Below are 25,008 nucleotides of genomic sequence, written 5' to 3' on the forward strand. Positions count from 1 at the left end.
TTCTTTTTCTTACCACATAGATTCCGCCTGCCGCTTCTTGCCTGAACCATATTGCTGCACACTCCTCTTCACCTGATCCCTTCCCAGCACACCAACACCATCCATCCCGTGTTGTCCAAATCCCTTCTTCACTTCCCTTATTGCCCCCCTGGGTGTCCATGTCCTTAATTACCTCTAAGGGAATGTGCAAAATACCTCACCATTCTCCCAAAGGACCCTTCAGAGACATTTTGGGATCATCATCCCTTTGGCCAGGACCCCTCCCTGGCTTTCCCTTTTCTCCCCTCCATGGGTGCCCTGCCATGTTCACTCCCCGAAGATCCCAGGGCACTCACTGATGAGATTTTCAGTGCTCTCTCCCTGCTGAGTCTTCACAGACCCCCCTGATGTGTCACTCGTCTGTCTCCTGGTCACTCCCGGGTCCCCAATCAATCCACGGTGTCGCCACCAGCCAAGGGAGCCGATCACCCAAAGTGGGTGAGGCACCTTCAGCTGCACTCCCTGCCCCAGGGTGTGCGGGAAAATTGACATCACCAGAGGATTCTGTCCACAAAGCAGACAGAGGAGTCCTGTGAAATTAATTTCATTTCTAAAAATGGGAGAGGCCATGGGACATTCCCCATGGGATCTCTCCAATTGCTGGAGGACACAGCCTCCCTTTCACCCTAATTCTCCTGGCCACATCTCCCTCTGCTTTCCCCATTGGCTGAAGCACTTGAGAGCTACAGACTTCCCAATCCACCTGCTACATACTCCCTTAATATGCTCCCTGCTTTTATATAGCAAATGATATTCATGGCTCTGTTAAGTCTTTGTTGTTCTTCTGGAAGTTCATGAATAGAGCATGGCCTTGGCTGAGCAGCAGTCTGTGTCATCAATTAATAACATTTTCTGAAACCGATTCCTTCTCCTGTCACTCCCTTGTGTACATCTCCCTGGCCCTCTGAGCCTTCCCCAACTGGACTCCCCCCCCTCGGTGCCATCGCCCCCGCGAGGGGAATTTGGGGAGGTGGGAGTGGGGCAGCGCCAAGGCCGGGCCCCCCCGCGCTGTCCTGGCGGGAGCGGCTGCAGTGGGGACCGAGTGCGGGCGGGAGCGGCCGAGAGCCCAGCGCTGCCCCAGCCCGACCTGCCCCAGCTCCATCCCTGCCCCTCGGCTGGGATGCTGTGGGTCTGGGGGGAAGAGGGAGCCGGCAGTGGGTGCTGGGCCTGGGGGCAGGAGGAGAAGGGAAGGAGAAGCAGGCTTGAGGAACAGAATGGTCAAACGATGTAGGTGGCAGGAGAAGGTGGGATTGTGCAGGAGAAGGAGGAATAGCAGGAGGAAGAGGAGTGTGAGGAAGAGGAGAGACACAGAAGGATGAGGAGGAGCAGAAAGAGGAAGCAGCAGAAGGTTCCACCCGTCCCTGTATCTGCAGCCTCCCCCCAGCTCCAGTAGCGTTGCTCCCCCCACATGCAGCAGGTGACTGTGGAGGGGGATCCAGGATTTTCCCAGGGTGAATCTTGGTGTTTCTGAGCTTTCTTGGGCTAAATGTTGGTGCTTTGGTTTTTATGTGGCAGCTGAATCTTTATGTTTTGCAGGAGGTTTTTGCTGGCTTGTGAAGTTTGGGGAGTTTTTGATCTGTATCTTGAAGTTTGTGGGATTTTTGGGCTGAATCTTGGTGTTTTGGAGGTTCTTACAGACATAAGATTCCCAATGACTTCCTGAGATGAACTGGAGCAAGAAGGAACCTCCAGTGCTCTCCTCTTGTTTTTTCTCCACACCAGGATTTGTCATTGCCAGGGCGTGTCTGGATGGAGGAGGAGGAAAAGCCCCAGAGATGCTACAGGAGGAGGAGCTGCAGACCCAGCCCAGGGAGCTGCGGGGAGGAAAGAGCCCCCCTGAGCCAGGAAGGCGGGCGGAGATCCAGCCGGAGCTTGGAGCTGGTGGAGAAGCCTCATGGCAGGGAGAAGCCCCACAAGTGCTTGGAATGTGGGAAGGGTTTCAGCTGGAGATCCAGACTGATCCAGCACCAGAGGATCCACACTGGGGAGAGGCCCTACGAGTGTGGGGAGTGTGGGAAGAGGTTTCGGACCAGCTCCGAACTCCTCGTACATGAGCGGATTCACACAGAGGAGAGGCCCTTCCGCTGCCCCGACTGCGGGAAGGGCTTCAACCGCAACTCCAACCTCACCGTGCACCGGCGCATCCACACTGGGGAGAGGCCCTACGAGTGTGGGAAGTGTGGGAAGGGTTTCAGACACATGTCTGGCCTGATCAAGCACCAGGTGATCCACACTGGGGAGAGGCCCTACGAGTGCTTGGAATGTGGGAAGAGCTTTGGGTGGAGCTCAGCCCTGAGAAAACACCAGCGCATCCACACAGGGGAGAGGCCCTACGAGTGTCCCCAGTGTGGGAAGAGGTTTCAGACCAGCTCCCGTCTCCTCCTTCATGAGCGGATTCACACAGAGGAGAGGCCCTTCCGCTGCCCCGACTGCGGGAAGGGCTTCAACCGCAACTTCAGCCTCACCGTGCACCGGCGCATCCACACCGGGGAGAGGCCCTACGAGTGTGGGAAGTGTGGGAAGAGCTTCTCCAGGAGCTCTCACTTGACCCAGCACCAACGGAGGCACCAGTAAGGAAAGCCCTGTGAGTGCCCCGAGTGAGGGAAGAGCTTGGAGTGAGGGAAGAGAGTGAGGGAAGAGCTTGGAGTGAGGGAAGAGAGTGAGGGAAGAGCTTGGAGTGAGGGAAGAGAGTGAGGGAAGAGCTTGGTGCGCTGCTGCAGCTCCATCCCCCATGGAAGGATCCGGGCTGGATGATCCCCAGTGACCCCCGTTGGGCAGAGCCCTGCTGATCCGTGGTCCTGGTGATCCATGCTGGGTGTGGTGAAGGTGTTGGCTTCTTCTCCTTGTGCTGCTGTGATTTGGGTGGGTTTCCATGGATGGGGGATGGGAGGTGAGTGGGGGGCTCATGGCTCGGGGGGTCCCAGCGATTTGGGGAGCTTGGTGAAGGGGGGAAGCAGTGAATGGGGGGATCCCAGTAAATTGGGGGGGACCCTGATGATAATAGTGGGCCTTGGGAGATAACCAGGGGGGGAAGGACCAAACCCTAAGGGACTCCCTCGGTGCTGGTTAACCCCCCGTGCCCCCCCAGCCCTTGGGGTCCCCCACAGTCCCTGCACTGTTCCTGGGGGTCCCGCGGCTCTGGGGGGGTCAAAGCGGAGGGGATGGAACCTCCGTCATGGATGGGGGGCACAAAGGGGGTCCGGGCCCAGTGCTCGTGGGGGTCGGTGCACGAGGGGGGCCCGGTCCCTGTCCCGGTGCACGGGGGTGGCGCTGCCTGGGGGGTCCCGGTGCTTGTGGGGTTCCCAGGGTTCGAGGGGGGTCTGATCCCTATCCTGGTGCTTGGTGAGGCGGGGGGCAGTGCTCGGGGGGCTCCCACTGCTCGGTGATTGGGGGGGTGTCAGAATCCAGGACATCCCTCTGGCTGCCCTGGATGGCTCGAGACCCTGGCAGGGGCCTCGGAGACCTTGGCACGGTGTCAAGAACACCGGTGGCTTTGGTTTTAGCCCCTGGAGAAAATTGCCAACTTTGTATGAGGAACTACAAGGCACAAGGGTTTGAGTAGCATGGTAGGTGAATTAACACAGGGTGGAAAAGTAGAATTTTAACATTTTAAAATAGGGGGTTCAATGGGACAATGTGGAGGGATCTGGGTGTGTCCTGAGCTTCTTCTCCTTCTTTTTGCCCTCCATGTCTTGCTGTGATGGTGACACTTTTCTGTTGGTTGAAGGTAGAGACACACTGTCCAACATAAATGATAGATATTGGCACGTTATTGTAAACACAGTACAGGTAGTTTTTAGTGTAGAAGGCAAAGAGCGCCCTGAGGGCAGGGAGACTGCCACAGACCGACCTGCTAGACAGAGCTCAGCAGAGCGGACAAAGCTGTTAGAGAAAAGGGAAAATAAACGGCCCTGAGAAGCAAAGCTCCGCATCTCGACTCAAGGACTTTTCACAATCTCGGGGTCATCTCGACTCCCAAAAAACCGAGAGGGGGTCTCTACTCGTCCCAGTTCCCGGTGAGGGGGTCAGTGCTCGAGGGGGGTTCGGGGGCACTGGAGGGGGTGCGGGTGCGGTTTTTGGGGGGTCCCAGCACCCCCCGGGGCAGGGTCAGTGCTCAGCAGCGGGGGCTGCCTGGGGACCCCCCCGGCCCCCAAATCACAGCCGGGTCTCCTGCAAGGCACTGAGGGGAGGCTCGTTCACCCCCCGCCCCCACCGGCACCACCACACACCTTCCCAAAGTGTCCCCAAGTGCACCCAAAGTGCCCTCAGAATGTCCCCGAGTCTCTGCCGAGGTGACACCGGCCTGATGACGGCCCAGTGGTGATGTTGCTCTGTGCACAGCAGCCTCGGGATGTCCTCCATGGCTCTTTGGCACCGCTCGGCCACTGCACAGCCACCGTGGCCAGGAGAGGGACAGAAGAAGAGGGTGTTGATGTCCCCAAATGTCCCCAGCAGGTGACGCGTGGCCAGGCGGGCACTGGCCTCCCACAGCTGCTCAGCCTCGGCCGCTGTGGCCACCAAGGCCGCACGGAAATCGGGACACCTCCATTGTCCCCTCCAGGGCAGCCTCGATGCTCCTGGGGAGTGCGGTGGCTTTGTCACACGTGGCCACCAAGTTCCCTAGCAGCCCCAGGTACAGCTCCAGCCGCTGTCCCCTCCCGGTGGCCGCATCCCTGCAGGCGTCGCGGAGCTCGGTGGCCGCCTTGGCCAGCCGGGCCCAGCTGTCCATGAGCCTGTCCAGCACACGCCTGGCGCTGGCCAGGGCTCTCACACTGGCCCAGGTGGTCCCTGGGGTGTCCCCTAGGTTGGCCAGGGTCCAGCCCAGGGAGGGGACAGGGCGGTGGCCCAGGGAGGGGACACGGTAGTGGCGCAGGGCGTCCTGGAGGTGAAAGATCAAGGTCCCCACAGCCACCCGCAGGAACTCTGGGGACACGGCCAGCAGCACGTCCCTGTGCGGCCTGGCCACGGTGGCCATCAGTTCTCTCAGGGTGGCCACCAGCTCGCCCAGTATGGCCACCACGGCCACCATTGCCTCCAGCAGCTGGTGGGGGGACAGCTGGGGAGGGGACAGGAGAGGTGTCAGGGGCCTGGTGGCAGTTGTGGCCTCCTACAGTGGCCCCTGTGCCCTCCTGTGGTCCCGTGTGTCCCCTCCCTGGAGGGCTCTGCTGTCCCCTCTGTCCCTTTTGTCACCCTCTCGTCTCCCACTGTTCCCCCCTGTTCCCTCCTACCACCCTCTGTCCCCTCCACCCCTCTGCCACCCCCGTGTTCCCCTGTCCCCTCTGCCACCCCTCTGCCCCCTCCCCCCTGTGTCCCCCCTGTCCCGTCCCACCCTCCCGCCAGGATTGTCGCACCTTGCGGGGCTCCATGGCCACTGGGGACACTCCGGGGAGGGGACACGGCCGGGGACAGTTGGGGACACGTGGGAACGCGGCGCGGCCGGAGAGGGGAAACAGGAAGAGGTGATGTCATCGCCCCGGCCCTGCCCAACCTTTGGCCACTTTTGGGGGCTCCTCAGGAGATTTTGGGGGGGTCCTAGGTGAGCTTTGGGGGGTCCCAGGTGTGGCTTGGGGAGTCCCATGTGAGGTTTGGGGGGTCCCAGGTGAGGCTTTGGGGGGGTCCCAGGTGAGGTTTTGGGGGTCCCAGATGAGAATTCCCAAGGATTTGGGGTTTCCCAGCTGCCCAGATGAGGTCTAGGGATCCCAGGAAAGGTTTGGAGATCTCAGGTGAGGTTTGGGGGTTTCCAGGTGAGGTTTGCGGGGTCCTGAGGAGATTTTGGAGGGGTGCAGGGGAGCTTTAGGGGGTCCCAGGTGAGAATTCCCAAAGATTTGGGGGTTGCCAGGTGAAAACAGCTGGGGGGGGGGCCGAGGGGGGAGGGGCTGGGGAGGTTTCGGGGTGTGTCCCATGGGTGGGGGAGGGGCGGTGAGGGAGGGTCCGGGGGAATTTGGGGGGGTGGGAGCGGGCAGGACAAACCCCCAGACACTGACCACGCCCTCTTTAGACCCCGCCCTGTGTTTTGGCCCCGCCCCTTGCTGCTGGACACGCCCACTGAGCGCCCCGCCCCCACAGGCCCCGCCCCTCCCTGTTCCCAGCTTCGGGTTCTGGCCCCGCCCCCTCCTGAAGCCTCACCCCAAATGACCCTTGGCCCCACCCCCGGATAGATTTTTATCAATGGAAACCAAAAATCACCACTAATCGACCCAAAAATTCAAACCCAGGGGAGTGGGGGAGCAGGACCACACCTGTGATTTTGGGGGGCTCCAGGTGGGCTTTGGGGTGGTCTGAATGAGTTTGGGGGATCCCAGGTGTTCCTGGGTGGCTGCAAGTGGGTTTTGGGGGAGTCCTGGTGTGTTTTGGGGGTCCCAGGTGGATTTAGAGGGGGATCCAGGTGAGTTTCAGTGGGGTCCCAGTGAGTTTGGGGGGCGGGTCCAGCTGTCCCTGGGTGGGTCCAGGAGATCCTGGGTGGGTCCAGGTGGTTTTTCGGTAGGCCCAGGTGGTTTTTGGGGGGATCCAGGTGTCCTTGAGGGAAGTTCAGATGTCCCAGGGTTGATCCAGGTGTCCCTGAGGCATTTCCAGGTGGTTTTGGGGGTGTCCCAGGTGTAATTTGGGGGGATCCAGGTGTTCCTGGGGGCTCCTGCTGTGTGTGTCACCTCAGCAGCTGTGATGTTGTGATGTTCCCCCCCCTCCCCAGCTGTCTCATCCCCCAGGTGGGATGATGTCATACACGTGACATCACCGTGTCCTTGCACAGGTGGCTCTGTCTCGCTGCACCCACGCAGGTGTGACATCACCTGTGTCCAGGTGTCACTCAGGTGTTACTCAGGTGTGATGTACCTGTGCCCAGGTGTGCCAGGTGTGCCAGGTGTCACTCAGGTGTCCCTCAGGTGTTGAATTGTGTTATTATATGTTTTATTATGTATAATTTCGTTCCATGTACCCCCCCCCGTGCTCCGTAGCGACCCCCCGGGTTTTCCCATCTGTCCCCGCGGTTTGCCTTCCCGGGAAAGTGCAGAGTCATTGTGTTTACATCTCAGGCCATCTGTCAGTCACGCGGCGGGGTCGGCAGACGCCCTGGGACCCTCCACCTGTCCATCCCCCATTGGATGTACCCCTGCACCCCACTGCCCTCAGACCCCCCGTGGCGTTACCCCATTGGCTGCCCCGGGTTTCCCCTGTTCGGTACTTAACCTGCGGGCTGGGGACGCCCCGGGCTTTTCTCTCGCCCGGCCACTGCGTGCTGCTGCCGCCCCGCTCCCCCGCCGCGGCTTTTCTCTCTGCCGGCCCCTGCGTGCTGCTGCCGCCGCCGCCACCGCCGCCACCACCGCTCCGGACGACCCTGCTGCGGCTGCTCCGCTCCGCTGCTGCAGCCGCTGCCGCCGTGGCACCCGCGTGTGTCTGCCACAGCGCCGCAGCCCCGCGCGCCGCCTCCCCTGGCTCGCGGCCAGCTCCGGAGCGTGCCGCCCCGCCCCTGACCGGCAAGGCGGCACAAACAAACTCCACCGCAGCACGCCGCAGTCTTTTCGGTTTTTGCTTTCCCAGCCAAACTGCAATAAACCGGAATTCTGCCTGCGAGAGAAAAGTCTCTCTCCCTTTATTCGCCGCGGGACACGCCTCTGCTCTCAGACCCACGTAGCTCCGGCCGACGCCCGCGAGGGCTTGCCGGAAAAGACGGACACTGCCCGCGCTCCCCTTCCCCCACGGAGCTAGCTGGGACAAAGGGGGGAAAAGAGAGCACTACGGCAGTTGTGGCGCCCAATGTGGAGCTTGGGAGCTCCAGGACACGGACTGAGGACCGCCAAGCCCCAAGAGGCTGGTGGATTTACCTCGTGGACGTTACAACATCCTCGCAAGCTGTGGTTCCATTTTAAGGAGCCAGGGCTTCCAGAGGGCTTGGACCGGCAGCTTTGGCTTGCACCGCTGAAGTTCGGTCCCCCCACGGCGAAAACTGCGCAGCTGGACTTTTCGTTTCCCCTTCGGACGTCGCTGGACCCGTGGTGAGTTACCGGGGTCCCCTGGGCTGGGTACGCCCTTCTCCTTTTGGGGTGGGTTTCTCTTTCTCCCACAAAGGGGCGATAAGAGCCCACATTTTGTCTCCCGCTGCAGGGAGTGTGTAAGGGCAGGCTACCGAGCTTTCCCATAGAGGTATTTTTTTTTCTTTTGTTATTTAACCAGCTGCGAGGTTCGCGACACACTTTAACATCGACATAATGGGTGCAAAATTGTCTGTGTCGCACGAGAGAATTTACGTTCAAATCCTAGGAATTTTAGTTGGGGGAGGAAAGAGATGTAAAAAGTCAGACGTTAAGCGTTTTGCCCAGTGGCTTTGGCAGTCCTTCCAGGACATCTCGCAGGCAAATTTGTACCAAATTCAATTCTGGGACCGAGTTGAAAAAGAAATTGCTCAAAAGGACGACCAGTCCCTCTCAATTTTCATCCATCTGGCAATCCAATTGAGAAATATTGTCAAAAATAACTGCGAAGGGAAGCCAGAGCCACCCCAGGGAGAATGCTGCCCCCCAAACCCCCCAAATCCCCCAAACTCCCTCTCCTATCCCTCTCTCCCTAGCCCGGGGATTCTCAGACAGGCATCCCGGCAAAACCAGCCGCAGGCAGATTCTGGCCTCTCTGTCAACCCCCAGGTTCCATCACAGGACAATGCTGGCATCGCCCTGCACCCTTCCCCTCCCCAAAGTTGCTCTCTTTGTACAGTCCTGCCCCATAGTAGTAAAGTTGTGAGTTTTAAAACCCCAGATCCCTCCCCACAACCTTTTCCTGACCTTTCCCAAAATAATCCCCTTCCCTGCCCCAGGGCACAAGATGGAGGGGACCGCATGGCATGCCCATCCCCCTCCCTCCGTGCTTTGTCTCCCAATGCCCTACAGCCAACCCCTCCCGCTCCCGAGACTTCTCCACCCACCCCTCCCCTCCACCCCCTTCTGGCACCTCCCCTAATGAATCATTCAGCAGTCCTCCCTCTGACCCCGCCCCTAGGGGTGAGGCAACACCAACCACACCCCCTAGCCCTGGTCCTGCCTCCTCCCTCGGTTCCCACGACCCGCCCTCTGGTTCCCATGCCTCAATTACCGAGGGGGGGTGGGTGCGGGAGGAAGTGGGGGGGGAGGGGGGAAGCCGTGACCTGCCGCAATCCCCGCTCGCCTTTTCTGCTGCACCGGTCACCTACACGCCGCGGCAGAGGGGCAGACCCCTGGCACAGTGGGCCCCTATCCCACAGGCTGTGATTAGAGATGTTTGCAAAGCCCAAAAGGAGTTTGGCCGGGAAAGTGAATACTTTAGGGGGCTGTTAAAAGTCACACTTTCCTCCAACGAGTACGTCCCTGCTGACATGCCCGCTCTGTTTTTGTGCTTGCTTACTCAAGCTGAGTTTTTGGTATGGGAGTCCGCATGGAGGCGGGAGGTACGAGATGCATTACCCCAGCTTTGGGCAAAAGCCGAGACCTCCTCTGACACCGATGGAGGCATGTTAACCATTGATCATCTGTGTGGGATGGGGTAGTGGGACGTGGCAACAACACAGGTGGAAAAGATTCCAAGAGGGGCACTGGCAGCAACTGCCAAGGCAGCAGAAAAAGCATTTTTTAAGTTAAAACCCCGTGGTCCTGTTGTTAACTGTTTTTCTCTCAAGCAGGAGACACAGGAATCTTTCGTTAGTTTCATAGACAGGTTGTACAGGGCAGCTGAAGCACAGGTTCCAGAGGAGGGATTGAGGCAAGGCATGGTGAAGCAGATCGCCCTGCAGAACACCAATGAGGCCTGCAGACAGGCAATGCTGAGCCTGCCCCTCGACCCAGAGCCAACGCTCCAAGACATGCTGGACGTGTGCGCTCAAAGGGTCACCCTGCCATCAAAGGACCCTCAGGGGACACCCCAAACGCCATCACGGAGAGTCTCCTTCACCGAAACCCACACGCCATCCGCGGCCCCAGCTCCTGCACGCCGCTTCACTGGGCCACCACCCAAAGGTTACCACCCAGGAAAGCCCTGCAACCTCTGCAACAAGAAAGGACACTGGGCATCCCATTGCCCCCTCAAAGAGGACTTCTTACGTTTTAAAAACCAACAGAAGGGCAAGGTGCCTTCAACCCAGGGGGACAATAAAAAACTAATTTCCCAGCGCAGTCCCTCCCTGCGTGAGGACACAAATTTGGTGGGAAACATAACATCAGGGGGCAGGAGGGACAACACATGAGCATACCCACCTGAGGACAATAACTCTAATATCACACATGACATTACTGAATTGCACAATAGGGGAACAAGAGCTGGTGAACCAGCCTGCGTGGGGGGAGTCGGGAATTTCATCTCACAGGCATGGCTTGGTCGGGACCCCGACCATCCCAGGCCCATCCTTAACACCCAGTCCAACTTCTCTCCATACAGGTTGGCCCTAACCGAACCCCTACTGCTCAGGGACAGCAATTGGCACTTTGTCACGGTCGACACACAGGACCCAGGGACCTGGAGGAGACTCCACAGTAAGTACATTGTCCTTGGGGACACTAAATACACGCCACTCGACATCACTATCGCACCCAATCTAACATCTGCAAACCCTAAACATCTGGTGCTGTGGCTGCACTGTGCTCACCCGCCAGTCTACCTTCCCAAAGGGCAAATCATCGCCCAAGCCATACCTGTATCTAGGGCCCCCATCTACCCAGAAGACCTATGGATGAAAACCGCAGAGAAGATCTACGAGGTGTGTCAGGCCCAGGTAATTGGGAAGGATAGACCCAAAATTGCGTGTTACATGTGGAATGGCGGTGAGCACAAGTGGCTTAACGGCCTCTTGGACACAGGGGCAGACGTCACAGTCATTCCCTCACAGGATTGACCGTCGCGTTGGGAGTTACAGGACGTGGCTGGACACATTCAAGGTGTTGGAGGGGCACAACTGGCAAAACAATCTAAAAACATCATCAAATTTGAGGGGCCAAACAGACAAACAGCTTACCTGCGTCCATTTGTTCTAGATTACACAGAGACCCTGTGGGGAAGGGACCTGATGGCCCAGTGGGGGGTCACATTGACCATTCCTACCCCCCAGGTTTTTCAGGGAGCGGTCACTGTGGAGCGTCCTACCCAAAAGTTGAATTGGCTTTCTGATGTTCCGATCTGGGTAGAGCAGTGGCCGCTCAATAAACAAAAATTAAAAGCGCTCCAAAAGCTCGTGGCAGATCAACTTGCTGAGGGACATATCCAAGAAACAACATCTCCTTGGAATTCCCCCGTCTTTGTCCTGAAAAAAACAGGAAAAGACGAATGGCGGCTGCTCCACGACCTCCGTGCCATCAACAATGTGATTGAAAATATGGGTCCCCTCCAACCAGGGATGCCGTTCCCCACAATGTTACCCAAAGATTGGGAATTGGCCGTAATTGACATCAAAAATTGCTTCTTTCATATCCCACTCCACCCTGAAGACACACCACGTTTTGCCTTCTCGGTTCCGTCCGTCAACTGAGAAGCCCCAATGGAGCGGTACCATTGGCGAGTGTTGCCACAGGGCCTCAAATGCTCACCCACCATCTGCCAGCGGTACGTAGCTTCATTGCTGACCCCAGTCCGTACAGCCACCGAGGGCGTGATCATCCAGCATTATATGGATGATATCCTGATTTGTGCTCCCAATGACGATCTCCTTACACACGCGCTTAACCTGACAACCGACGCGTTGGTTGCTGCAGGGTTCGAGCTGCGAGAGGACAAAATTCAAAAGATGCCACCCTGGAAGTACCTAGGTTTGGAAATTACCAAGCAGTCTATCACCCCGCAAAAATTGGCCATCAAAACCAAAATTCAGACCCTAGCAGACGTCCAGCAGCTGTGCGGTTCTTTGAACTGGGTGAGGCCATGGTTAGGCATTACAAACAGAGACCTAGCTGTTGAGAGTTTAGCTGAAGAATGGCTGCGCAGCAAGGGACACGAAAGGGTTAAGTTGATGAGAGTGTGAGAATAGGTGACTAGTAGCACGAAAACTATACCCCTGAGAAACAGATGTCTTCTAACAACCTTGAGAAACAGATACCTCCTAACAACCCTGAGCATCCAGGTGTCTCGTTAAAAATGAAATATTGCTTAGTATGCAGAAAAGTAATCAAGTATAAAGAAACAGTAACTGCAAGGCTTATCGCAAAGAGATATATGTGTTAATAGAAAGGTAACCAATCCTGAGCTTCGCTTCTGCAATATGTATGAACTAATTAGTGCTTGTATAAAGAAATTGTAATCTACTCCAATAAACTGAAAACGTGTTGACCATGATACCATGGGACTTGTTTTCCCGCGACGATCTCACCCAACAAATGGCGCCCGAACGGACGGAAACACCCCGTCTGGATCTGTGAGACGTTGCGTTGGGTTCGGGTCCCGCAGCTAGACAGACGGCGATTAAGCTCTACCTGGAGCCGCGCCCTGAGTGACCACAGCGGTGAGCTCAGCCGATACGTGCTGCCGAAGCCTAGAGGGGCTGCAACAGCGCTGACGTGAGTAATAGATAGGCAAGCAGCATATAACCTTTTTACCTCCTTTCTCAGACGGAGGCAATTTAAAGGGCTTTATTTAGATAGGGATCTCCAGGCTTCCGTACAGCTTCTCTTTCATATTTTCTCAAAGAGAGCTGAAAAAGTTAAAGAAGCCGATTTGGAACAGTTGGTTCTGTGGGCAAGAAACAAAGGCAAGCTGCAAATACCTTCACTAATTTTTAGTAAAGTCGAATCGCAAGAGCTGGGGCAGCTGCTTTGGGACGCAGTGATAGAGGGCGGAGATAGGAGAGAAGCAGTGCTGGCCCCTCGCCCCCCCGCAGCAGCGGCGGCGGCGGCGGCGGCGAGCAACCCAGCGCGGCATGTCAATTGCAGCAGAAACAAGCGATCACAAAGCAAGATACAAAGGCAAGAAAAAGTTACAGAAAGCCCTTCCTCGTCCCTTGTGGAACGGGTTGGGAGAACTAAGGCAACGGGCTGTGGCGGAGAGCAGCAGGGTGCGGCGGTGAGCACCGGCCAGCCGCCCGGGCGGACCGCAGAAGCGGCAGCGCGAAGTGGCAGCGCGGAGCGGCAGGCGCGGGGCCGGGCAGAGCGGGGCCAGGCAGAGCGGGGCCGGCCGGCACCGAGCCTGAGGCGGCCCCGGGGCGGAGCGGACTTCGGCCGAGAGACAGAAGGCTCCTTGTTGCCGAGCAACAGCGCGAGGAGGGAGATGGGCGTTCCCGGGGGCTCGGCCGCGCTGGAGTCGGAGCAGGCGGGGCGCGGCCGCATCAGGGGCGTCTCCTCTCCCGTCCCCACAGTGACGCAGCAAGGACGGGAGCGAGACGGCGCCGCCCCCTCATCTCCTCGCAGCACCCAGCAATGGCGGCGGAGACGCTGCACAGCCTGGTTGCCACGGTAACAACAACCCCGAGAGCAGCAGTGTCACCAATGGCGAGATGGCAACACTACAGCAAAAATTTCAACAGCATATTTCCAATTCCTTTCAAAAGTCAGAAGACGGAATGAAAAAGTATAGCAATACTGAGTGTTTTCCAGGATACCAAGAGGGATAGACATTATGCAAATCAATGTTATTTCAAATACGATATAGATAAAAATCACTGTATAAAGATAGAAATGTTAATAATGATTTAATTGCCAAAAATGTCTCTGAAAACAAAGATTTGAGAAAAGTCAGTCAGATGGAATGTTGGTATTGAGTTCACAATTTCTGTTTTTGAGTTTATATAAATAATAATAAAAGTAATTATGATTTTTGACTTTTATAGATAATAAGATAAATGATAATTGTCAAGTTTTTGTAGGTAATGATGAGTAGTGATTGTTACTAATGTTATATGAATGCTTTGAAAAGATTGTCTTAAACTATTCCAAGTTTTGGTTCAAGATTTCAGTCAAATTTTCAGATTTCTAAAGAAAAAGTTTGTTGTATTTAGAGAATTTTTGTCCTGAAAGAAAGTTTGGACAGGTACAATTATTTGATGGTTTAATAAATTTTTAATAATAAGGTTTTCTACTTATAACAGTTATTTCTAAGACTTTCATTTTATAATGTGTTAATACATATCCTCCAATTAGGGTTTGAGCTCTGGCCAAGCTCTGGCTCTACGTGGATGGTGTGATTGACCCAGGTGTTTTCTGCATCAAAAAGTATTCAAGTCCTTTTAGCTTGACAATTTGATCCTATAAGACAGCTGAGCCTCAAAGGGAGTTTTGGAGAGACATGATCCAGACATGTCTTATCCAAATCTCTGTTGTTTCAAGGTTTGTCAGCTGCTGCAGACTCTGGGATGACAATTTGATAGTGTAGCACTTAGTAACTGTGATTTTATATGTAATACTAATTGTATATTATCTGATTGATTTTTATTTGTTGTTAGTTTCTTTACTATGTGCATTGTTTTGTTTTTAATGTTTTTTCATGTTTATAACAGAGATGTTGATATCTCCATTTCTTCATGCAAGTTTTAGGGAACAGAATTGAGAGAGGACCCTCCAGTCCCTGTGGGGGGTGTTAAGTTTGTTAGTGTTTTAACAGGTGCAGAATCTAAATGAATTTCAGTGAAGAATGTGGAACTTATCAATTGCAAGAGGGCACTGATCTCTCCACAAGTGAATCAGAAGATGCACAGCAAAAGTGGATTGTGCAAAGATTTGTGTTTCACCCACAGAGGATCGTAGGCTTTGAGGTTTTTTTTTATTATTATTTTATAAGTGTGTTTTTAATGATGTTATAGAATTTTTTACTAAGTTTTAATAAGTTTTAGTAATGCCTGTGATTTTTCTGTTCATTTTGCCATTGTCTTTCAATGGCAAAAGAAAAAGATGGAGTCTTGTTAGGTCCCATGGCAGAGTTCAAAACATGGACCTGAGCTCAAATGAATTCAAATAGCACAAAGACATGAGTGCAAAAAATTTGAAGGAATGTGCTTTATGAATTTAAAAAATAGTTCCGAATCTATTCATAAGAAAATTCAGCGTTTGCAACAACATGTTCAAGTGTTACAGAGCGATGATACATTTTTTAGATTATCATTTAAATCATGAAAAATTGCGAGTTAGCTTAAACACCTTTTGCAGCTTATGATAATAGAATTGTTAATTATAATAATTTTAATGCTTGCATTGCCATGTGTATTTCAGTGCTTGCAAAAGACTTTCATGTCAATTATAGAACAAAAATAAAACACATCCTTGCTTGCTTATAGAAAAAACAGGGGAAATGTCAAGAGTTTAGCTAAAGAATACCTGCGCAGCAAGGGACACGAAAAAGTTAAGTTGATGAGAGTGTGAAAATATGTGACTTGTAGCATGAAAACTATGACCTCGAGAAACAGATGTCTCCTAACAACCTTGAGAAACAGATATCTCCTAACAACCTTGAGCATACAGGTGTCTCGTTAAAAATTAAATATTTCTTAGTATGCAGAAAAGTAACCAAGTATAAAGAAGCAGTAACTGCAAGGCTTATCGCAAAGAGATATATGTGTTAATAGAAAGCTAACCAATCCTGAGCTTCGCTTCTGCAATATGTATGAACTAATTAGTGCTTGTATAAAGAAACTGTAATCGACTCCAATAAACTGAAACTTGTTGATCATGACAGCATGAACTTGTTTTCCCGCGACAATCTCACCAACAAGATTCTTCTGTGCCTTTGCTGCTAAGGTGTTTTTGTGCTGAAAGCAATAACTTCAACAAGAAAATAATTTCAGCATGGGGTAAGAGCTTCTGACAGAGACCAAGTGTTGCCAGCAGCTGCTCCAGGTGCTCCTGCCAACAGCCCCTGCAGGCAGGAGCACAGCCCCCAGTGCACGTGGGTTTGGCTCCCTCTGGCACAGAAGCCCCCGGGGGCACAGGTCTCTGGGGCAGGAGACGGGCACCAGCGCTGCCAGGGCTCGGGGGTGGCAGCTCTGCTTGGGTGGGGACTCTGCCTCACCTGCTGGTGTCAGCGCTCCCCGGGCCCCAGGGCTCAGAGCAGCATTCCTGCCCTGGCCCACAGTTCCTTGTGCGTGCCACACCCGTGGGTTTAGGATGGCCACAGGCCAGGACGTGTCCCGAAGGGGCCATGGCAGCTTCCATGGAAGGTCCCGTTCCCTTCTCAGCGCGGCTGCGTCGGCAGCTGCGGGGGCTCCTTCTGCTGCCCTGAGCCCGCAGAGCAGGGCAGCGTTTGCTGATGGTCTGAGCCGTTCCTAAAGATCCTGTTGGGCTGTCTGACACTTGGGGCCAGGGATTCCTTCCAACCTGGGCCACTTTGGGGGGCTGGGGGTGGCCCCAGGGCAGGTGGCAGAGTGTGCAAGGGCCCTTTGTGACACGGTGCAGCATGGTCACCGTGGAATGGAACGGGACAGGGTATCCAAGGGCCCTTTGTGACACGTGGTGACACAGGAGCTGGTGGTGACAAGAGCACGCCACAGTGCTCGGTGCACGCGACAAGGAAAGGACGGGACAGAGCAGTGCTGTGAGGAGCCCCTGCACAGCGCACTCGTTCGTGTCTGACCCGGAGCTTTTCCGAGGTGTTATTCCTGCAGCTGACCTCGAAGCCAGACCACAGGACTTGCTGACCCGTGGCCTTCCCGAGGCTTCTCTTCTGCAGGTGCCCTCCAGGGCAGAGTGTGGGACTTGGTGCCCCGGAGGCATCTCCCATCCCTGCTGCCGGTGCCCTCGAGGCCAGAGCACCATCCTTGACAGGAGTCTCCTGTCCTTGTGGCAGGAGCCCTCGAGACCAGAGTGCAGGACTTGCTGTCCTGAGCCTTCCTGAGGCTTCTCTCTTGAAGGTGCCTTCCAGGCACGAAAGCAGGACTTGCTGACTCGGACTTTTCTGAGGCATCTCTCCTGCAAGTAGCCACAAATCCAGTCACTGACATGGAGCAGAGACCCCCAAGAGTGCCCAAGCTGGCCTGGGTGGAGGAAGAGGAAGAAGGCCCTGGAGCTGCCCCTGCACATGAGACTGTGACACGGCAACAGAGTGCGAGGCACAGCTCCGGGTGCTCCCCGTGAACCTCAGCTCTGGGACCACTGTCTGCCCCAAGCTTCAGGGGCTGCAGGGGGAGCCCGGCTGGGCTCTGCCCTGGGGCCATCCTGCAGGGACAGCTGCACACAGGGAGCATTCCCTGCCACAAAGAGCCAAGCCAGGGCTGCAGGGCAGCTGCTCCAGCCCCGACTGCACTGCTGAGTGCTGTGCTCTGGGGCTGGGGCTCCCCGCACAGGGGACTGCACTGCTGTGCCAGAGGAGACAGAGAAGCTGCAGCTTCAGCCTAACTGAGGTAGGTGCGTGGGCTGGGAAGAGTGGGGAGGCTCAAGGGGATTCACAGAGCTCATCCTGCTGCAAGGACGAGGAAAAGGGAGTGGGAACTCAGCAGTGAGGAGAGCTGGGGGCTGAAGAGCAGCTCTGAATGACACTAAAATCCCACCGGACCTCTGAGACATTGCTGCTCCTCAGCCAGTGACAGGATGAGTCCCTAAACCTGGGGCTCGGCCTTCCTCATGGTGAGGGGCACCAAGGAAGGCAACAGTGTGATGGAGACTGGAATGGGCTGGGAGCTCACTGGGGGAAAATAGGGAGCAGTTGGGAAGTAAAAGGCAGGTGGGGGAGAGAACAGCTCAGAGAAGGGCTGAGCTACAGCTTGAGCAAGCTGCAAAACGTCATTTGGGGTCATCCCAGATTGATTTCATTTCAGAAGTTATTGAACAAGTATATGCTTTGAGTGGTGCCATGTTTTCCCTTGCAGGTGTACACTCTGCAAACTTGAGCTGTGCTGCTGAAATGCTCAAGCAAGTCTGTGCTGCAGGGCACCCCATTTCTCCTTTGGCTGATTGCGGCCCGGTGCTGAGCTCCAGCAGAGCCCTGGCAGAGCCCAGAGCAGCCTCAGCACCCGCAGAGCCCGGCTGCAAGGAGAGAAACCAGAAAGCCCCGTCTAAAGCCAGGGAATCTCAGAAACACGGAAAGCTGGATAAGACAAACGCAGGTTCAAACCACTGTGGTTCATCAAGCATTCTCCGTTTATTCAAGATAAGGTGGTAGTTTATATAAGCTTCCACATAGTTTACAAAAACAAAGACACTCTAATTGGTAGGCTAACATTGTTTAACTTTTCCTTAAAACGGCCTACACTTTACACCATAAAACCTATAGTAATTCACACCCAAGCAACCCAGTGGTCCCCACAACACCTTAAGACTATTTTCTATCTGCGCCACAAGCTCTGAATTTCTAACTGCGTCAGAGGCTTGAAGGCCCCACCAGGCCTCAATCTGAGGCCTAGACTGGAGTAGCTCAACTTTCACAATTCATGTGCTCTTTCTCTCAAAAATGCTGCAACAATTCCCTCTTTTTCTTTTTGAGCTACTCAGGCTGGAGTGAAGGCGCAATGAACTAATTTTTGCACACACTGTAAAAAACACGGTATAACAATTAAAATAACTATAAAGATAAAAAAAGTACAATACCAAAACGAATTAAATCTTTGACTCAGCCAAAAAACCTAAAAAATTGAGCCAGTTATCAAATTGAGTGTCCACTACGATAAGTTATTTTTTCTCATGTTGTCCTTCAATTGCATTAACTGTTTATAAATCGATTGAGAATGGTCAGACAACTCATGCAGCACATGCCCTCAAATTCTTCGCACCCATGTCTTTGTGCTAAAAGAAGGAAATCAATTGCAGATCTGTTTTGTAGAACCGCATGACGGGTATCTTCTACATCTGCAGCAAGCTCACTTATCAATTTAGATGTGATATTAATTTGTTTTCCTGTCCAGCAGGCTAGAGTTCTCAATTGTGTGAGCGCTTTTGATGAGGCGACCCCTGGGGCAAAGAGTGAGGCTACTACTACAGAGGCACGCCCCCACAACGACACTATATCTTTACAATTAGGGTCCATTTGGAGAACACTGCGTTTGGCTCGTTGAGTCTTCTGAGGCAATTCGAGAACCTGATGTATGGTGGGAGCAAAAAGCGTCAACCTACCGATATAACATGGGCCTCCCCTAGCATTTTGAGGGACTGCTGACCAGGCTCGGTCCCCACAAATGAGGAAGGTTCCTGGGGGCAGTTTTCCTGCACCACCTCTTGGCGGTGTCACAGATTGAGTCGAATTTTTACCATATTCTGAATAGTTGTAATACAATGGTGATCTGGGAGACAACCAAGTGTCGTCATCTGTCAATTTTCCATTTTCTTGAGTTGGTTTGGTAGCATAAGATCCAAATATCAAACAGTAATTTCCTGGGACAGAACCCAAAAGATCAAATTCTTGAAGACTGTCGTCAGTAAATTTAAGGTTTTGCACAAATGCAACAGCTTGCGCTCCCAGAGTGCTATTTAGATTTATTTGAGCTCGGGTCCAAGTTTTGAACTCTGCAATGGGACCCAATGAGATTCCAATTTAACAAGTACGAAAAGGGGTTAGACGGTGTGGCTAACAACAGGCAGAATTAATCTTGCCTAGTTTGTTTGGCCCAAGTGATCCACATATTTTCTCTTTTTGTCAATGTCAAGGATTTCAGATACTTCAACAACCAAAATACTGCTTAATAAAAACATTGAGGCCCACCACATATTTCTCAGGTTTTTGAATGCCCTGTTTAACATGAAAGAAACAAACTTAATTCTAAACATAAACTATAACTTCTAATAAACTAACTTCTGATAAATCTAACTTCACACTTCTGATATTTCGACTTATTTCTCTGTACTCTAAAAAATTAATTTTCATCAGAACTGGATTCATCACGGGATGTTCCAGGCAAACTGTTGTCGTTGACGTTGTTATCACTGCGGGTTGGTATCTTTTTCATCTATTTTTAAAATTCTGTCTCTGCCTTTTTGTATCAATGCAGCAAGAGCATCTGTCCTGCCCATCTATAACATCATTAAGAACACACTTATTAAAAAAAAACCCAAAGCCCACGATCTTCTGTGGGTGAAACACAAATCTTTGCACAATCCACTTTTGCTGTGCATCCTCTGATCCACTTGTGGAGAGATCAGTTGCTCTCTTGCAATTAATAAGTTCCACATTCTTCCCTGAAATCCATCCAGATTCTGCACCTGTTAAAACACAAACAAACCCAACACCCCTACAGGGAATGGAGGGTCCTCTCTCAATTCTGTTCCCTAAAACTTGCATGAAGAAATGGAAATATCAACATCTTTGTTATAAACATGAAAAAACATCAAGAACAAAACAATGCACATAGTAAAGAAACTAACAACAAATAAAAATCAATCAGATAATACACAATCAATATTACATATAAAATCACAGTTACCAAGTGCTACACTATCAAATTGTCATCCCAGAGTCTGCCGCAGCTGACAAACCTTAAAACAACAGAGATTTGGATAAAACATGTCCGGATCATGTCTCTCCAAAACTCCCTTTGAGGCTCAGCTGTCCTATATGGTCAAATTGTCAAGCCAAAAGGGCTTGAATACTTTTTGATGCAGAAAACACCTGGGTCAATGACACCATCCACGTAGAGGCAGAGCTTGGCCAGAGCTCAAACTCTAATTGGAGGATATGTTTAAAACAAAAGTCTTAGAAATAACAGTTATAAGTAAAAAACCTTATTATTAAAAATTTATCAAACCATCAAATAATTGAACCTGTCTAAAATTTCTTTCAAGACAAAAATTCTCTAAATACAACAAACTTTTTCTTCAGAAATCTAAAAATTTGAAGTCTGAAATCTTGAACCAAAACTTGGACTATAAATTTGTAAAAGAAGATGAACTGCAGCTGCATAGAAGATTGAAGAAAAAAAAATCACATGAGTAATTAAAAAGTCAAAAACACAGGATCCTGAAAAAACACATCTTGTAATCAATCACCTAAAAAGACAATAAAACATATGAAAACTGACTGTAAATATTAAAACAACACCTCAATACCTTAACATCTTAATAATAATTCTTATCACAAAAATCAGACAACTTACATTATATGATCAACTTATCAACAAGAAATGTTTAAAATATTTTAAGACAATCTTTTCAAAGCATTCATATAACATTAGTAACAATCACTACTTATCATTACCTACAAAACTTGACAATCATCATTTATCTTATTATCAATAAAACTCAAAAATCATCATTACCTATCTTATTATCTATAAAAACTCAAAACCAGAAATTGTGAACTCAATGCCAACATTCCATCTGACTGACTTTTCTCAAATCTTTGTTTTCAGAGACATTTTTGGCAATTAAATCATTATTAACATTTCTATCTTTTTCAAGTGATTTTCATCCACATTGTATTTGAAATAACTTTGATTTGCATAATGTTCATCCTTTTTGGTATCTTGGAAAACAATTGGTACTGCTATACTTTTTCATTACGTCTTCTGACTTTTGCAAGGAATTGGAAAAATGCTGTTGAAATTTTTGCTGTAGTGTTGCCATCTCGCCATCGGTGACACTGCTGCTCTCGGGGTTGTCGTTACCGTGGCAACCAGGCTGTGCAGCGTCTCCGCCACCATTGCGGGGTGCTGCGGGGAGATGAGGGGGCGGCGCCGTCTCGCTCCCGTCCTTGCTGCGTCACTGTGGGGATGGGAGAGGAGACGCCCCTGATGCGGCCGCGCCCCGCCTGCTCCGACTCCAGCACGGCCGAGCCCCTGGGAACGCCCATCTCCCTCCTCACGCTGTTGCTCAGCAACAAGGAGCCTTCTGTCTCTCGGCCGAAGTCCGCTCCGCCCCGGGGCCGCCTCAGGCTCGGTGCCGGCCGGCCCCGCTCTGCCTGGCCCCGCGCCTGCCGCTCCGCGCTGCCACTTCGTGCTGCCGCTCTGCGGTCCGCCCGGGCGGCTGGCCAGTGCTCACTGCCGCACCCTGCTGCTCTCCGCCACAGCCCGTTGCCTTAGTTCTGCCAACCCGTTCCACAAGGGACGAGGAAGGGCTTTCTGTAACTTTTTCTTGCCTTTGTATCTTGTTTTGTGATCACTTGTTCCTGCTACAATTGACAACAGGAGGGTCTGACTCTGAGTCATCGGAATCGGAGTTTGGAAGAAGTGGGCGCAGTGCCACCGTGGTGGGGTGGGGGCTGCCTGGGGCAGGGGTCTGCGCTGCTGTTGTCTGTGTAACTGTCTCTGCGATCCCGCTAGCAGGGCTGTGCCCGGCCCCTCCAAGCCGCGCTGGGTTGTTCGCCGCCGCCGCTGCTGCTGCCAGCCGTGGCTGCTGCGAGGGGGGACGAGGGGCCAGCACCGCTTCTCTCCCTTCTCTGCCCTCTATCACTGCGTCCCAAAGCAGGTGCCCCAGCTCTTGCGATTCGACTTTACTAAAAATCAGCGAAGGCTTTTGCAGTTTGCCTTTGTTTCTTGCCCACAGAACAAACTGTTCCAGATCGGCTTCTTTAACTTTTTCAGCTCTCTTTGAGAGAATATGAAAGAGAAGCCGCACTGAAGCCTGCAGATCCCCATCCATGGTGAACTTTCACCCTCTCTCTCTCTCCGCGGCTTACCTCCAACCTCCGCGGTTTGCTTCACTCTCGCTTTTCTTCGGCAAGGCGGCAATCCCGCTCCAGCTTCCCGGCCCCGGCCACGTCCACACCCGCCGTTCGGGTCCTTTGTGAACGCCGAGGTCTTCCCACTGCTCCAACGGACTCTCGCTAACAAACAACAATGCGAAGAGTCTTTTTCCTCCCGTTGGGAAACGGCACAATTCGGCGTTTGGAGACTTCTGCTCCGTTCCACCTGATCCCCGTTCACAAAAAGTGAATTTGGGATCCCGGCCCCATCGCCATGAGGCGATTTGGACCTGAATTTTCGTCGCGCGACTCAAACTTGGCTCCCCAATACTCTAAAAGTAATTTGGGAGCCTTTTCGGAGCCTCCTGAGTCCCTGTTCGGGCGCCACTAAAAGCCAGGGAATCTCAGAAAAACTGAAAGCTGGACAAGACAAACGCAGGTCTGAACCAATGTGGTTAATCAAGCGTTCTCCCTTTATTCAAGATAAGGTGGCAGTTTATATAAGCTTCTACATAGTTTACAAAAACAAAGACACTCTGATTGGTAGGCTAACATTGTTTACCTTTTCCTTAAAACGGCCTACACCTTACACTATAAAACCTATACTAATTCACACCCAGACAACCCAGTGGTCCCCATCACACCTTAAGACTATTTCTATCTGCACCACAAGCTCTGAATTTCTAACTGCGTCAGAGGCTTGAAGGCCCACAAGGCCCAAATCTGAGGCCTAGACTGGAGTAGCTCAAATCTCATAACTCATGTCCTCTTTCTCTCAAAAATGCTGCAACATAACTTATTTCCCACCTTTTAGAAGGTCAAAATACGTACACGTATCGGTCAACACGTTTTCGGGAGCAATATTTGAATCAGCTCATCCAGGAGAAACTACACAGCACACCATAAAGCACTTCCTCCTTGCATTTGCTACTCTGGGAGTACTAAAACAAATCAAAACAGACAATGGACCTGCCTATACCTCTTGAAAGTTAAGAGAGTTCTTCAGTGAATGGGGAATAGAACACAAAAAAAGGCATACCAGCAAATCCCACAGGACAATCAATTGTAGAAAGGACACATCAAACCCTCAAAAGAGTCCTCAATCAGCAGCGAAGAGAAATAAAAATCCTATCTCCAGTTGAGAGACTTTGCAAGGCTCTCTACATTATCAACTTCCTAAATATCAACATCGGAGCCTGACCCGCCAATACTTTGCCACTTTGCAAACACCACCCAGGCAAAGCTCACAGAGAAACCATCAGTGCTAGTGAAGGACCCAGAAACACATCAAATTTCTGGGCCTTTCCAGTTGATTACTTGGGGTAGAGGGTATGCGTGTGTTCTACTACCATCTGGTCCAATATGGTACCCAGGAAAAACATAAAACCATACCTAGGCACTGCAAACACTACTCCCACAAACAGTGACAAGAACTCCCCTGAGTCAAACACAAGACCTTCCTAAAATCAGACAAGTTTTGCCTGAATATTCCCTATTAAAAGCCCCATCCTTGTCCAAAGATGAAAATTGTCTCTGTTGGTGCTGTCCTCATTCCTGCCTGGATGCTCCTCACCGTACCGTGTGCCTTCGGCTGGATTAGCCCACAGCCTGCCACAGTGTTTGGGTAACCCCAGCAAAAACATTAAACCAGCACAGAGCGAAATCACTGAGAGCTGAACTCACAGAGCTGAAATCACCCCAGAGGTGCTCCCTAAGTTGCCTGTGGCTGGGAGCTGAGCTGAGGGACCCAGACAGGCTGAGCCTGACAGCGCAGCGCTATCCGGACACCCACGGCAGTGGCTGCCCGGGGGTCAGATGGACCCCTGCGATCCCAGGCAGCATTAACCAGGAGTGACTGGGATCACAGAGGAACCATAAAGGAAGTTACTGCAATAATACTGGGACTATCTGGGAGTGACTGGAATCATACTGGGAGTGACTGGAATCATACTGGGTGACTTGGAGTGACTGGGACCTTACTGGGGGCAAATGGTTCCATAATGAGAGTGACTGGGTTCATACTGGGATCATACTGGGAAGGACTGGAACCGTACTGGGAGTGCCTGGAACTATTACAGGGGTGAATGGGAACACCTGGGAACATGCTGGGATCATGCTGGGATCACACTGGGATCAAATACGGACAAGGATCAAACATGGACTGGGATCCTATGGACTGGTATCAACAAGGGACTCGGATAAAATAGGGACTGGGATCCTCGGACTGGGATCAAATTGGGACTGAGATCATATGGACTTGGATCAACTGGAGACCTGGATCAACTACGGACTGTGTTCAAATAGAGACTGGGATCAGATGTGGATTGGGATCCTATGGACTGGGATCAAATATAGACTGGGATAAAATTGGGACTGGGATCAGATATGGATTGGGATCCTATGGACTGGGATCATATGTGTTGGGGAAGGTCAAATAGGAAAGCCTCATAAATATGCCTGGCAAAAAGTTTAGAAAATACAGAGACTGAGATGGTAACAATT

The 25,008-nt window shown here is 52.2% G+C and overlaps 1 protein-coding gene across 1 annotated transcript in view; it reads left to right on the top strand.

Moving 5' to 3' along the window:
- LOC140681608 (uncharacterized) overlaps positions 1–25,008 on the top strand; it is a 370,130-nt gene that overhangs the window by 242,275 nt on the left and 102,847 nt on the right. Inside the window, 2 exon segments of the mRNA XM_072921594.1 lie at positions 1,576–1,597; positions 1,948–2,609. Coding sequence (XP_072777695.1) covers positions 1,576–1,597; positions 1,948–2,609 — 684 coding nt within the window.

This window comes from Taeniopygia guttata, chromosome 37, assembly GCF_048771995.1.
Source record: "Taeniopygia guttata chromosome 37, bTaeGut7.mat, whole genome shotgun sequence".
Classification (NCBI taxonomy): Eukaryota; Metazoa; Chordata; class Aves; order Passeriformes; family Estrildidae; genus Taeniopygia; species Taeniopygia guttata.